Source organism: Anomaloglossus baeobatrachus, chromosome 4, assembly GCF_048569485.1.
Source record: "Anomaloglossus baeobatrachus isolate aAnoBae1 chromosome 4, aAnoBae1.hap1, whole genome shotgun sequence".
In the NCBI taxonomy this organism is placed as follows: Eukaryota; Metazoa; Chordata; class Amphibia; order Anura; family Aromobatidae; genus Anomaloglossus; species Anomaloglossus baeobatrachus.
The window spans coordinates 425,552,713-425,566,454 of record NC_134356.1 but is presented as its reverse complement, the minus strand read 5'-3'; the positions used below and the strand labels follow the sequence as shown (position 1 = coordinate 425,566,454).

Sequence of the window (13,742 nt, the reverse complement as noted above, 5' to 3'; positions counted from 1 at the left end):
AAATCTGCATTTTCTGACAGGATAACACTGCTGGAAAAATATGCATTTTTGCTGTGACTTGCATCTTTTTATGCGTTTTTTTTTTTTTATTACTTTCAATTGTGAAAATGCAGGAAAGAACGCAAAAAGAATTCACATGCTGCAGATTTTTACTTGTTTCCTGGTATAGGTTTTGTTTTGTTTGTCTAGTAAATGCATGTAAAACCTTATTTTTGTGTGCTTTTGGTCACAGTTTTTGTGGCTGGGACTTTATTTTTCTACTTCAGTTGTGTGATAACTCGAATTTGGAGCCCCATCTGCACTATAGGCATGTTTTATCCATTGAAGTCAATAGAAAGTGTACTAAGAGTATTTGACCCTTTATGTGAATTTTTTAACCGAATCTGCTGAAAAAACATACCGTGGTACCCTGAGTAAGTACAACATACAAGCGAATTAATACACTCAACTGAATAGGATAACTGAAGTGAGCACTAATATATATATTCTGAGTGCAAGCCAAAAAAATACATACTATACAAGGATAAGGCTGCACATCAAACTTAGATAATGGTATAATGCCTCAAGCATATGGAAAAATATTGGAAAATACAATGAAAAATGCTACTTGCTAACTTGAACATGTGAATAATGAATTGCATACCTGCCATGAATATTAGGAAAAATATTTTTCATTGTATTTTCCAATATTTTTCCATATGTTTGAGGCATTATACCATTATCTATGTTTGATGTGCAGCCTTATCCTTGTATAGTATGTATTTTTTGGCTTGCACTCATAATATATATATATATTAGTGCTCACTTCAGTTATCCTATTCAGTTATATGTAGTTTTTTCTGAATGTGAACACAGCTCCGCCCCTTTTGGCCATGTTTTTTCCATCTCCTATATAAGAAAGTCCTTGGTTACCCCTCTCCACCCACAGCAGTTTTTAATTGCAATGAGATGACACACAGTTAGGGTCACAGAGCTAGGGACCCCAATATAGAGATATACCTTGACGAGGTTTTGGGGCTCAGTTACATTGATCAATGCGATTGCTAAATATCTCCTTTTTCCTAATATTCATGGCAGGTATGTAATTCATTATTCACATGTTCAAGTTAGCAAGTAGCATTTTTCATTGCATTTTCCAATATTTTTCCATATGCTTGAGGCATTATACCATTATCTAAGTTTGATGTGCACCCTTATCCTTGTATAGAATTAATACACTCGCCACTAAACAATAAACACCACCGCAGTATTAAAGAACGGATATCCAGTTAACCTATCGGCTGAGGGTAATAACAGTCCAAAGTAAAGAAAAAAGCTGGTTGCTCCGAAAAAAAAATCCTTGCTTTCTTCAAACTATGCATTTCGACTATGCCAGTATTATGTTATGATTAAGACTTGTATAGCCGAAACGCGTCATCTTTTGTATCCCAATGCAATGACTTTTTTTACTTGGAAATTCAATAAAGTAAGGATTATTTATCGGAACAACCAGCTTTTTTTCTTCACTATGGATGGCCGCAGTAAGTAGTCCATGAGAACTGGCCACACAAGAAATAACTCCTAAAAGCTGTTTCTTCCAGCGTCGTCATAGATCACAGATTTATTATACGCTTGTTGAGCAGTTAGGTCAAGTTAATTTCTTCTCTTTAAGTGGACAAGGCTTTAGCTATATACAATTGTCTCCCGCTTCCAAAATGGTAAAGATGAATCATCTCCATTTTTTTTTCAGCATGGAAAATACAAGCTATTTAGCAGTAATTAATTTCATGCATAATCCATTGTGAAAAAAGACCTGTCTCATCTGCAGCAAAAAAAAAAAAAATTCAATCATTTTTGGCACTAGAACAAACCTGCAAATTGAGCTCTGTCTGAGGCAGACAAAATGAAATGGCATTTGTAAAGCTGGCTGCTGGTTTCAAGTGTTGTACGATAGAATATACTTAAGTTGCATGAAAATCCTGCTTTCCATTCTGTGGGATCCTGATCATGTCCTCCCTATGTTAATGGCTCCGAGCCAGCTTGTAATGCTCTTTCTGTGATGTAATGGTATCATCTGTTTCAAACCGTTTGTTTTCTCTGAATAAAAAATATCCTATGGGCTTTTTTCCCCTTTTTTTTTTTTTTTTTATAAAGTCTTTTGCCAGTTTTGTTTAGTAATCATACTGATGGCGGAGAGGTTGCATTTTGCTGGAGCTCATAAGAAAGTGTCTGGAAAATGTTACTTTTTCATTACTAGGCAACACAAGATGTCGAGAGATGAGCCCTGGGTGTTGTGATAAATATACAAAAATCTGTTAAAATTCCTCTGGCGAAAAAGCTAAAAACATTGGGTCTTTAAGCTAAAATAACAGTGCTGTTGGAAAGTCACACATAATGTCTCTAGTGGTCATGCTGTGCTTTTGGATGGCAGTACAGTGTTAGGAGTACTTCTGTACAATTTAAGTAGTGGTTCCTCTGTTCAGGAATGTCGGGCCTCAGTTCCACTTGCGTTTTGCACGGACAAATACAATCTGATAACATCGGATTGCACTCACACCAGTGTAAAACTATAGGGCAGTGTCCATCTTCAATTGATTTCTCATGCCACATATGCATGAGAAAAGAATAGCAGCATACTGCATTTGGCAGCGAGTCTTGGCTCATGCACCCATACAAGTCTATAGGTGTGTGTGAAACTTTGTACTGCACTCACGTCATCCGAGTGCAGCGCGATATATGGCAAGACAGGCAGCGGAGGAGAGAAAGACAGTGTTCCTTCTTCTCCGCAGCTGTGATCTGATCGCAAGATCGGATCACAGTTGCATGACCCTCCGCTCACGCTCTCTGTAGAGCAGGAGCGAAGGGTCATTACCATATCTCTTCCAATGGAACTGAGGCCTTAAAGGGAGTCTGTCACCAGGTTTTTGCTATGTAATTTGAAGACCGCATGAGGTAGAGGTAAGGGCTGAGAGACTGATTTCTGGGATGTCACTTATTAGGCTGTATGCAGTTGTTTCAATACAACAAATGTTTTATCAACAGGAGAATATCACTGCCCTGATTATTTCCCACATAAGACCTGGTACAATCATGTTCCCAGCACTGATTAGCAGCTCACTGACTGTCCCTGTACACAGAAAACTGTGCTGTGGACGGGCATAGCTTTATGAACTCTGCTACCTCTAAAAGCTCTGATTGTGCTGCACCCAGTATACTAAGTGAGAGAGCTTCGGAGTCTGGCTCTCTTCCTACATTATGCTGCTCTCAGACGAGGTAACAAAAACCTGGTGACATTCCTTTTAGGAAGCACTGAATTTAGCTGCGCTAAATGGCTTTGGGTTAAGGATTTAGAAACACAAAACAGAACAATCAGCATTTCTGAGCAGTGTAGCTCTGCTCAGATAAAATGCATGCTAGCAGCTACTGCATTGTCTGTCCGTGCTCGCTCCTCCATGCTTGTCCCATAGACATTCATTAGGCTAGTTTCACACTTACGTTTTTTTTTCTTTCAGTCGCAATCCGCCGTTAACGGATTCCGCTGCTTCCCATAGACTTGTATGGACGACGGATTGCGACTAATGGACCTGCGTTGCTTCTGCTGGCCGACGCTATGTTGCTTCCGCTGGGTGAAAGGAACGCAGCATGTAACGTTTTTTTGTGCGTTAAAATGACGCAGAGCGGCGGATTCCATCGGCGTCCGTTGTTTTTATAATGGACGTCTATGGTGGCGGATTCCGTTAGAATCCGCCATTTGAGGGATTCTGTTAGAATCTGCCATTTGACGGATTCCATTAACGCATCCGTCTTTGCACAACTGCGCATGGTAGATGAGTAAAGTCAAGAAAAAAAAACTATAATGGATTCCGTTGTTTTGTACGATCCATTGTGCCCTATATGCAACGCATCCGTTGCATCCGTCACACAACGCAATGCAACGGATGCCGTTCAACGCAAGTGTGACACTAGCCTTAATTGTAGCTTGCTTTGACCAAGACAGATTTCAGAGTAAGTGCTCATTTACATGTCCGTGCAATACTGGCTGATGTCCGATCACGGACTAACTGTGGCTCTCAAGACCCAAGTGTGACAACTACTGAGAAACATACAAATATATGGTAACGCTCTGGTAGAGAGAGTCATGGCCAGTCCGTGTATTATGATCCAACATCGGACCTAATTGCACTGATGTTAAAAAGAAAACTTAAAGGGAACCTGTCACCATATTTGGGGCCTATAAGCTGCAGCCACCACCACACAGCATTCTAAAATGCTGTATATAAGAGCCCAGGCCACTGTGTAGAACATAAAAAACACTTTAAAACTCACCTAGGGGTCGCTCCGGTGCAGACTAGGTCAAATGGGTGGCGATATTCTCCAGTACTGGCACCTCCTCTTTTGGCCATCTTGGGCCTCCTTCTTCTGAAGCCGGTGTGCATGACGCGTCCTACGTCATGCACACAGGTCGGTATTGAGGTTCTGCGCAGGCGCACTACAATACTTTGATCTGCCCTGAGCAGGGTACATCAAAGTGCGCCTGCACAGGACCTCAGTGCTGGCGAGTGTGGATGACGTAGGATGCGTCGTGCACCCACACATCTGAAGAAGAAGAACAAAGATGGCCGAAAGAGGAGGCGCCGGCACCGGAGAACAGCGCCACCCATTTGACCAGTCTGCACCAGAGCGACCGGTTTAGGTGAGTATTATAAAGTGTTTTTTTATGTTCTACACAGCGGCCTGGGCTCTTATATACTACATTTTACCATGCTGTATATAAGAGCCCACTGGTGGTAGCCGCAGTGTATAGGCCCCAAATCTGGTGACTGGTTCCCTTTAATGAGTTCAGGAGACAGGAATGAAGGACAATTAGCTGCTCATAAGGGTACATGCATAAGATGAGTTTTATGCTCATTTTTGACTGTATTTTTGCTGCTTGAAAAACATGTTTTAAAGTACAAGCAATATGGATGGGATTAATAGAAATCTGCGGTCCAATGTGCCTCCTTTTTTATGCTGGTATACTGACCTGTGGTGCGTTTTTCCAAGCTGCAGCATGCCATTTCTTTTGCGGTAAGCTGAGTGTTCTATATGGAAGTTCCCCATAGACTTGCATTAGATGGGGAAAATCCGCAGGTAAGAAAACACATGCTTTTTAGGTGCGTTTACACAGCGGAAACGCATCAGTTGCATGTAACCCGTACCTATTGATGTCAATACCAGGAAGTTTCAAAGCAAAACGACTTTATGTAAAGCATGACACCAAACAGGGACAAAAAACTGTACATCAAAAATGCAGTTTAAAGACTCACTCAAACTAAAGGGTACTTTACACACTGCGACATCGCTAGCGATCTCGTTAGCGATGTGAAATTCTAGATCGCAAGTGCGATCTTTCTAGATCGCACATGCATAAAATGACCTATGTGCGATCTCAAATGATCGCACTTGCGATCTAGAATTTCACATCGCTAATGAGATCGCTAGCGATGTCGCAGTGTGTAAAGTACCCTTAAGGTGCAGAAATTCTGCAGCGTCAAAATCTCAACAGATACTGATAGTGGGAACGGAGCCGAAGTGTAGAAAGAAGCACATTTCTCTGATTAGTATACACTACAGAGTTTCTTTCATTAGATTGTACTATGGATTTCTGCAAAGTTTGTTTTTAACGTCAGTGACCCTTTAAAGTTTGGATTGCTAGCTTCAGATGTCATAGCTAATGTATAAAGCTGCATATCCATTTTCTCGTACAATCTAGATATAAAAAGCACGATTAAAAATTGTAAATTTTTAATGTGGCTTCATTCTCTACCTCATTTCTAGAAAGCATTTCATCCGCCACCTTGTAAAGCCACTGGCATGTAGACTTACTCATACACTGACCCTTTCTAAAATAAAAGAATTGCTTGAAATTGGCTTAAGCGAGTCTTTTTCAAGTATTGTAAAGGTTACAAACAAGATGTTATTTTGAGAATGCCTGACACAGGAACTGATTTATTGTTGGAGAAATTCATTATTTCTGGACACCCAAAAGCCTTGGAACATGTAATGAAAGACATTTCTCTTCCATCTTAAAAAGTCCTTGTTGATTGAGACCAAATCCATCCACATGATAGGAGGTTTTTTTTCCCTTCTTCTTTTTAAGCCATTTCTTGTTACTTCATTAGCTTATGTTTGAAAAGAATATACTTTACACATATTCAGAATTTTTATAAAGTGAGGTACTTTGGTAGGACTGTGAAGTGCCTTTTTAATTTGGCATCAATCAGAATTAGAGCCTTGTAGCTAATCATTGAAGTTATGTTTGTAGCAGCATATCATTTTATTAAAACTTGGAAATAGGTATTGGATTTTCTTTTAGGTATGCTCATTGACCTATTTTCAAATAAGTTATAAGGCAATATTTGTTTAAAGGGAATCTGTCATCAGGATTTCACATCTCAATCTATTTATATGTACTTGTAGCTTTTTCAAAGACCAGTCCAGCGATACCGTTATAAACTGAGAAGTAATCGTTTGAATTGATCTGCAATTGAAGCTAAAGAGCTATTTGTAGATCTGAAGCCTCTGTTACTTGAGATCTATTCCCTGCCCAGCGCTGCCTCCTCCTGCTTGACTGATGGCTTCTTTTGCCTGAAGTTACACCGCATAAATACTCAGTCAAGCAGGACGCCACTGGATTGGAAATAGAGCTGAAATGAAACAGGTTTCAGATCTGCTATAGGTAGTTACAGTATATGTCAAGTCAAACACTGATCTCTCAGCAACTGAGGAATGGAATAGCCATGTAAAGATATGCTAGACTTGTCTTTAAAAAAGCTACATGTGGATATAAATGGTTTGCGGTGAGAAATCCTGCTTACTGCTTCCCTTTAACCCCTTCACGAACTTGGACATACTGGTATGTCAAAGTTTGTGTCCCTCCCTTTGATGCGTGGCAAGCCTGCATGTTTCCCTGCACGTGTTGGCTGATCTGATCAGCCGACATGTGCCTTTTAACAGGTGTGGTACTCCTGTTAAATAGTTAAATCCCGCTGTTAATCTCTAACCGCAGGATTTAACTCTCGCCAGCTGGGAGCACTCACATCAGTGGCCCCGTGACATGATTATGGGGCGCCCATGGGTTGTCATGACAGCCAGGAGGTAGGCTGATGACGTAGTTCCTGTGAACGCCAGCTGTGTACTGGTGTACACAATAAGACAGCGTTTATGCTGTACAACGCGGTGCTGAGGCATTGCTCTGTACAGCACAAACTATCAGAAGATTGCAGGTTCAGGTACTACAATAAAAGGTGTAAAAAAAAAAACAAAAAAAAAAAAAACGTTTTTAAAAATATGAAAAAGCCAAAACACCTTAAAGCTATGTTCACACTAGAAAAATGATTTTTCTTAAGAAATTTCTTAAGAAATTTCTTAAGAGTGAAGGATTAGTGCACCTGCGTTAAAAAACGCACCAAAAACGCACCTGCGTTTTTGCCGCGTTTTCGGTGCGTTTTTGCCGCGTTTTCGGTGCGTTTTTGGTGCGTTTTCGGTGCGTTTTTACCGCTGGTTGCGCCCTGCGTTATTGTGCCAATTATCTATGGCAAAAAACGCAGTTAGCTGCAGAAAAGAAGTGACATGCTCATTCTTTTTCTTAAGAAAATCTACTGAAAGAATTTTCTTAAGAAAAAAACGCAGTGTGTGCACAGCTAATTTTTTTTGCCATAGGTTTTGCTGGGGAATGTCTGCAGAAAGGTTACAAGAATTTCTCAAGAAATTTCTGCAGCAAAAACGGACCCAAAACGCAGGTAAAAAACGCAGTGTGTGAACATAGCCTAATGCCATCTTTTTGGTCGCTGCAACATTACAATAAAATGCAATAAAGACATCACATCTAAATCAAAATTGTATAATTAAAAAAGTCAGCTCAACATAAGCCCTCACAGACCCGATCCAATGAGAACATTATGGGTTTTGGAAAATGGTGCCTTCTATGGTTATATTGACGGAAAAATAAAAAAAAAAGTTATGGCTCTTGGAAGAAGGGGAGGAAAAAACAAAAACTGAAAATCGCCAGGTGGTGTGAGTGTTAATAAGGAGGCTTTATGTCCTCTTTAACAGTTTAATTTTTTTTGTATTAAATTTTGTGTTCACATTTTGATTTGCTTTTCAATCTTTTTTTCTCAGCAGGATAAGAACAAGAAGCTCCGTCCTCTCTATGACATTCCATATATGTTTGAGGCCAGAGAATTTCTACGCAAGAAGCTAATTGGAAAGAAGGTAATATGTTGTATAACTATGTTGTTTATAGGGTTATTCCCATCTCCAAGATCCTATTCCAATATGTAGTAGGTGTAGTAATAATAATATTAGCACATACCTCTAAATAGAAATGTAGTACAGTGGAACCTCGGTTTATTAATAACTTGGTGTGCGAGTATTTCGCTATACGAGCAAGGCTTGCTGTAAATTTGTAACTCCGTTTACGAGCAATCTTTGCTGTACAAGCAAATACCGCACACACTTCCGGTTCTGTACTATAACCGCACTCTGACCCGCTCTAGCAGTGCGCGCACACACACACACACACACACACACACACACACACACACATTATACTCACCTTACCTCTTACCTTCCGTTCCATTGCAGGCCTCATGGTTCTTGTAGTTCGACAGTACAGGATGTGTATCGGGTAACCATCGCGACGATGGAGGAACTTCCACTGTCAGCCGCTACTCAAAGGCAGCACTCTGGCCAATCGGAGGCAAGCGTCTCCTGCCTTTGACATCAGCGCTCTGGCAGCGGAAGCTCCGGTGTCGGTCGCGATGGTTACCCGATACACATCCTGTACCGGCAAACTACAAGAACCATGAGGCCGGCGATGGAACGGAAGGTAAGGTGAGCATAATATGGGTGTGTGCGTGTTTGTGCATTTGTGGAATGGCACAATAGAGGACCAGGTTGGGACATTGAACAAGTTGTGGAACGAATTGTCTGAGTTTCCATTATTTCCTATGGGAAATTTTGCTTCACTAGACGAGTAACTTGGTTTACAAGCACACTCCCAGAATGGATTGTTCTCGTAAACCAAGGTTCCACTGTATAGTTCTCCTTATGTGAAGGGTATTGCAGCGGGTATCTATGGTTACGTCCACTGATACAGTGACTGTTAGTTGCTCATGGTCGTAACAATGGATACCCAAGATGCAATGTCCCTGCACATGAGGTAAGAGGCATGGCTATATCAGGAGAACTATACTAGAGGTATTTGCTAATATTAGGAGGAGCAAGGCACACCTCTCTATAAACATTAAACAAAGCTCCATGCACAATTTCTGAATTTTAAGTTTTTAAAATGGCACACACAAATGTATGGGCCAAGACTGTATCTTCATACAACATCCGAGTTCATACTCAGTGGTGACAGGAGAGTGACAGCCAGGAGCAGCGAGCAGTGATTGGGTGGAGGTGACAAGTACAGAAGCTGCGGTGCAGTGAGTATCGGTTGGGCAGCCTGGTATTTTACTTCTGTTCAACTACCAGGCAACCGAGCTGTTCTCACCACTGGAAAAAGATACTGCTGCAGACCTGCTCTGAGTGGTGAGTATAGAACTGCAGTAGTAACTTCATGCAGGCTGCCATCCTGTACTCATCAACATTGTCACCGTAGTGTCCAGAGCACAGCAGAGAAGGTATCCCAGCTCTGCTCAGTCAATGCAACTTCTCATTCAGAGGTCAGTGTATGGAGGAACATCTGAATGAGTCTTTACTGCTGCGTTTGCAAAGCACATCAGGTCTGTGTGTGTAGATGCAGCGGTAAAGCTTCATTCTGATGTCCCTGCACACATACAGATCAAAATGAGGTGTTACACGGACTGAGTAGAACTATGTATTTACTCCCATTGTGTGTGATACAGTCTGCTAAACCGTATATATAATCCCATCCTATGTGATATGGCTACTGAGGTGTGCATCTAATTCCATCCAGCGTGATACTCCGTGTATCTAATTCAGCCCACTGCTCTGTGTATCTAATTCCTACCTATGACAGTCTGCATATCTCATCATTGTGCGTGACACGGTCCATGTATCTCATTCTTGTGCTTGACACAGTCCGCATAGCTCATCCTTGCGCATGATACAGACCTCATAGTATCTCATCTCTGCATGTGATACAGTTCACGTACTTAACCCCCTTGCGTGATACAGTCTACATACTTCATCATAGCACCTGATATAGCAAACAGCAAAAACTAACGGAATTGGCGCTGTCAGCCGTTCTTGTCTCGGTATCACTTTGCAGTCACCAACAAAAAGTCTCTGCATTGTGACCCTAAACTCCATCCTCCCTTATTTTTTTGTAAATGCCCAAAGGGAGACAGGAGGAGTAACATCGGGCACATGCGAGCTAGTCCTACACACTTTTTCGGCAGGTGTAATGCGAGCTAGCAATAGTCAACGTTTTCATGACATAGTTCAGCAGCGGCTCCCCCTAGTGTTTAAAAGTGGAAAATATCAAATGTTTTAACATTATTTTTCACATTTTAAACCCTTAAAGTTAATGTTTACGTTTTTTCACAATTTACTGCTTTACATTTTTCAATTCTTGAAAAAGAAAAAAAAAATTGGGGGTGCTGACACATTCCCTTTAAACCCTTTTGGGCCTTTGTGACCCTGAAATACAGAAAGTGAATCTCTTGCTTATTTCCAGAGTCAGAAGAAAATCTACACAGTAGACAGTCATTAAATGTCTAATTGGCATGTAATTAGATATTTAGGCTAATTAGCTGATGCTTGTTAACCTTTTTTGCAAATATTGGTAAGTTGCTGTTTCCGTAATGGTTGACTGTGTTAGACGTAAAATTGACACAAATGTGCTGAGCCACCGATGAAGAACAGTTTCACAATTTGATTTTCACCTTGACATTGGATGGGAATTAACTAACTTTGACAGAGATCCATAATACACATATAAGTATCTTACAGAAAGCCCCCTGGACGGTAGGTAAATTGGATAGTCTTCTGAGCAGCCTGCATGTCTGCTGAGGTGCTGGGTTCATTGTGATTCCACTTGGCACGACATGACAGACCTAGCGCTCACTTAATTTACAGAATACAGACTTCTTAGGAGGCTGCATTGTCTTCACAACCTGGAGAGCAACTGTGAGTGTCCTGCAGGTTATTGGAATTGCTTCCCCTATTGTAAAGAAGTGCTTGTAATACTGTGTAAGCAGCGACTAATTATGTGTGCTGGAAGCTTTTGCAATACTCTAGGGGCCCATTTAGACAGACCGATAATTGGGAATGAGTGTTCCTCAGGCAATTGCTGACCTGTTTAGACAGCTTAAATCCAAGTAGCGAGCAAAATGTTTACCTAGTAAAATTATATTTATGTAAGCTTAAAAATTATTGGTCTTGGCAGCACATTATCCTTTTTAAACAGGACAAGTATTGCCGGTATCAAGATTTTCGTAAAAAGGATTGTTGCATAAATGTTGTGGTCGGCCTGTGTAAACAATAAACAATCGATTTGCCTAAAGCCTATGGGTGATTCTTCCAGCTAAATAGTTCCTTGTAAGTGTATATTCACTTTCTCCAGATTTTGTCGCTGAGATTTCTGTGACTGTGCGATTCTTCTGAATAGAACTTGCAGTACATGCGTCTGCTGCCACAAAATCCCATTCCATAGATAATAAGTTTCAGAAATTTCTGCTGCAAAATCAATCCTTAACATATTTATTATCAAAAAGAGATATGGTCAAAATTATTATCTTTATATGAAATATAATTTTGGTCATTTTTATCGTTCTTTTTACAAATTTTTTTTTCATTATTTAGATTCCAAAATCTTTCACAACTGGTCACTGAGTGGGTGCTAATAAAAGATCCGTTCTTTTCTGTGGAGATTGCTTCTTGTCAGTCCTCTTCTAACAGTCAGTGTCAAGGCCTCATTCACACATCCATATTTCCCATGCATATCCTGGGTTTTCCATGAACAAAACATGCATACCTATGGTCTACTCTGCTGTTTATTTATTATTTTTTCTGTGTACTGAATAAGACTTGTATTGGTAATTTTGATTTGGGACTAGGATCAACACCGGACATGTTTGAGTCCGTAAAAATCACAGACTGCACATGGATACAATTGGGGTGCAATCCAGATGCTTTTTTTTCTTTTTGTTTGTATATAAAAATATCACTGATTAAAAACAGACACGCTGATGAACATTGCTGAATATATTATCCAGCACACTGGTAAGTTGTGTTATAGATACAATCATAGACAGATAGAATCATAGAATCATTAATAGAATCATTTATAGATAGAATCATAGATGGATAGATATAGATATATATCTAATACACACACACACACACACACACACACACACACACACACACACACACACACACACACCTGTATATAGATAGCACAGACTCACAATAAGTTATGAGCACAGCCAAGCATCTTGTTACATCCATGACTTCTACACATGGCACAAAATATGCCTAAAACACTTTCCTGTAGGAGTCATTGGGGTTATCCCCTGACTAGAATTTTCAGAGATTTGCTTTCTAACAAACAGTCAACCTAAATAGCATTCTACTCAAAATATTGCTGTGAAGTGCAGATGTAGCTAAATAGTTCAATTTAGCCAGTAGTGATGCAAGAAGTTGCCGTGTGAAACAGGCCTTAAAATGACCTGCAGAAAGTATAAGAAAAAAAAATATGTAATAAAATAAAATTAAAGGGAACTTGTCAGCAGGTTTTCCTATATAATGTTAAAGCAGAAACAGTAGTATATAGGGCAGGAAATCATGATTCCAGGGATGTGTCATTTATTAGGTTGTGTGCTGTAGTTGGAAAACAGATCAGTCTTTTATCAGCAGATTATCATCATTGCTTGACTTGGTTTCATGTGCAAAGCAGTCAGGCTAATCTGTGTAACCCCGCCCCCCACTGATTGGCAGCTTAACAATGTACACTGTACACAGGAAGTTGCCAGTCTGGGGTGTGGGCGGGATTATACACAGTGCAAAAGGTTTAGCTCTGCCACATCTACAGTAGGTAAAAGAGAGATTCTAACAAACTGCTCCCAGCGGTCTAGTAAGTCATACCTCCCTGGAATCACCCTATATTATACTGCTCTCTTATTATATAGAAAAAAAAAATCTGACAGATTCAATAAAAAAACAAAAAAACCCCCCAGTACATAGTTTTGATCAATGAAAATGTATTCGTGATTAGAGATGAGCAAAAACCCCAGGTTTGGTGTTTAGTGTTCGTATCAAACACAGACTTTACACATAAAAACAGAGTTCGGGTTTGGACTTTTGGCGCTTTATATATGCAAACCACTCATGCGTACATCGCTACGCTCGGTGCTCAGCCCGGTGCGAGTTGCTTGCAGTGTTTGATCGGCTCGCACTGGAAGTAACAGTATGTTCAGTTGTAGTGCACTGTTCACCATTAGAACTAAAAATAAAAAATGTAAAAAACCCACCCACCCCTGCTGCTGCACGTGGGCGGAACCCCAAACTGCCCAATTAGTGACTTCCATTGGGGTTCAGGTCAAGTCCCAGTTCCAAACCAATCTTAATTGAAGGTCCTGCTGAACCCGCCGAACTGAACTTACACGGGTCCGCTCAACTCTATTGGTGATACATATTTAAAGCAGAAATGATCAGTATATTTAGTCCTGAAAGGAATTTTAGTATCACTGTCTTGTTTCTTTTACTCTTGTGTCTAGTTATAAATCAGTAGAATTTCCTGCAGATGGTCC

General features: G+C 40.3%; 1 protein-coding gene across 2 annotated transcripts in view; it reads left to right on the top strand.

Moving 5' to 3' along the window:
* SND1 (staphylococcal nuclease and tudor domain containing 1) overlaps positions 1-13,742 on the top strand; it is a 959,968-nt gene that overhangs the window by 242,272 nt on the left and 703,954 nt on the right. The window contains exon 11 of one of the 2 annotated variants that reach the window (XM_075345399.1): positions 8,143-8,232. In XM_075345399.1, the coding sequence (XP_075201514.1) occupies positions 8,143-8,232 (90 nt within the window). Of the gene's footprint in view, positions 1-8,139; positions 8,233-13,742 lie in introns of both variants that reach the window. The other variant, XM_075345398.1, reaches the window with a different exon arrangement.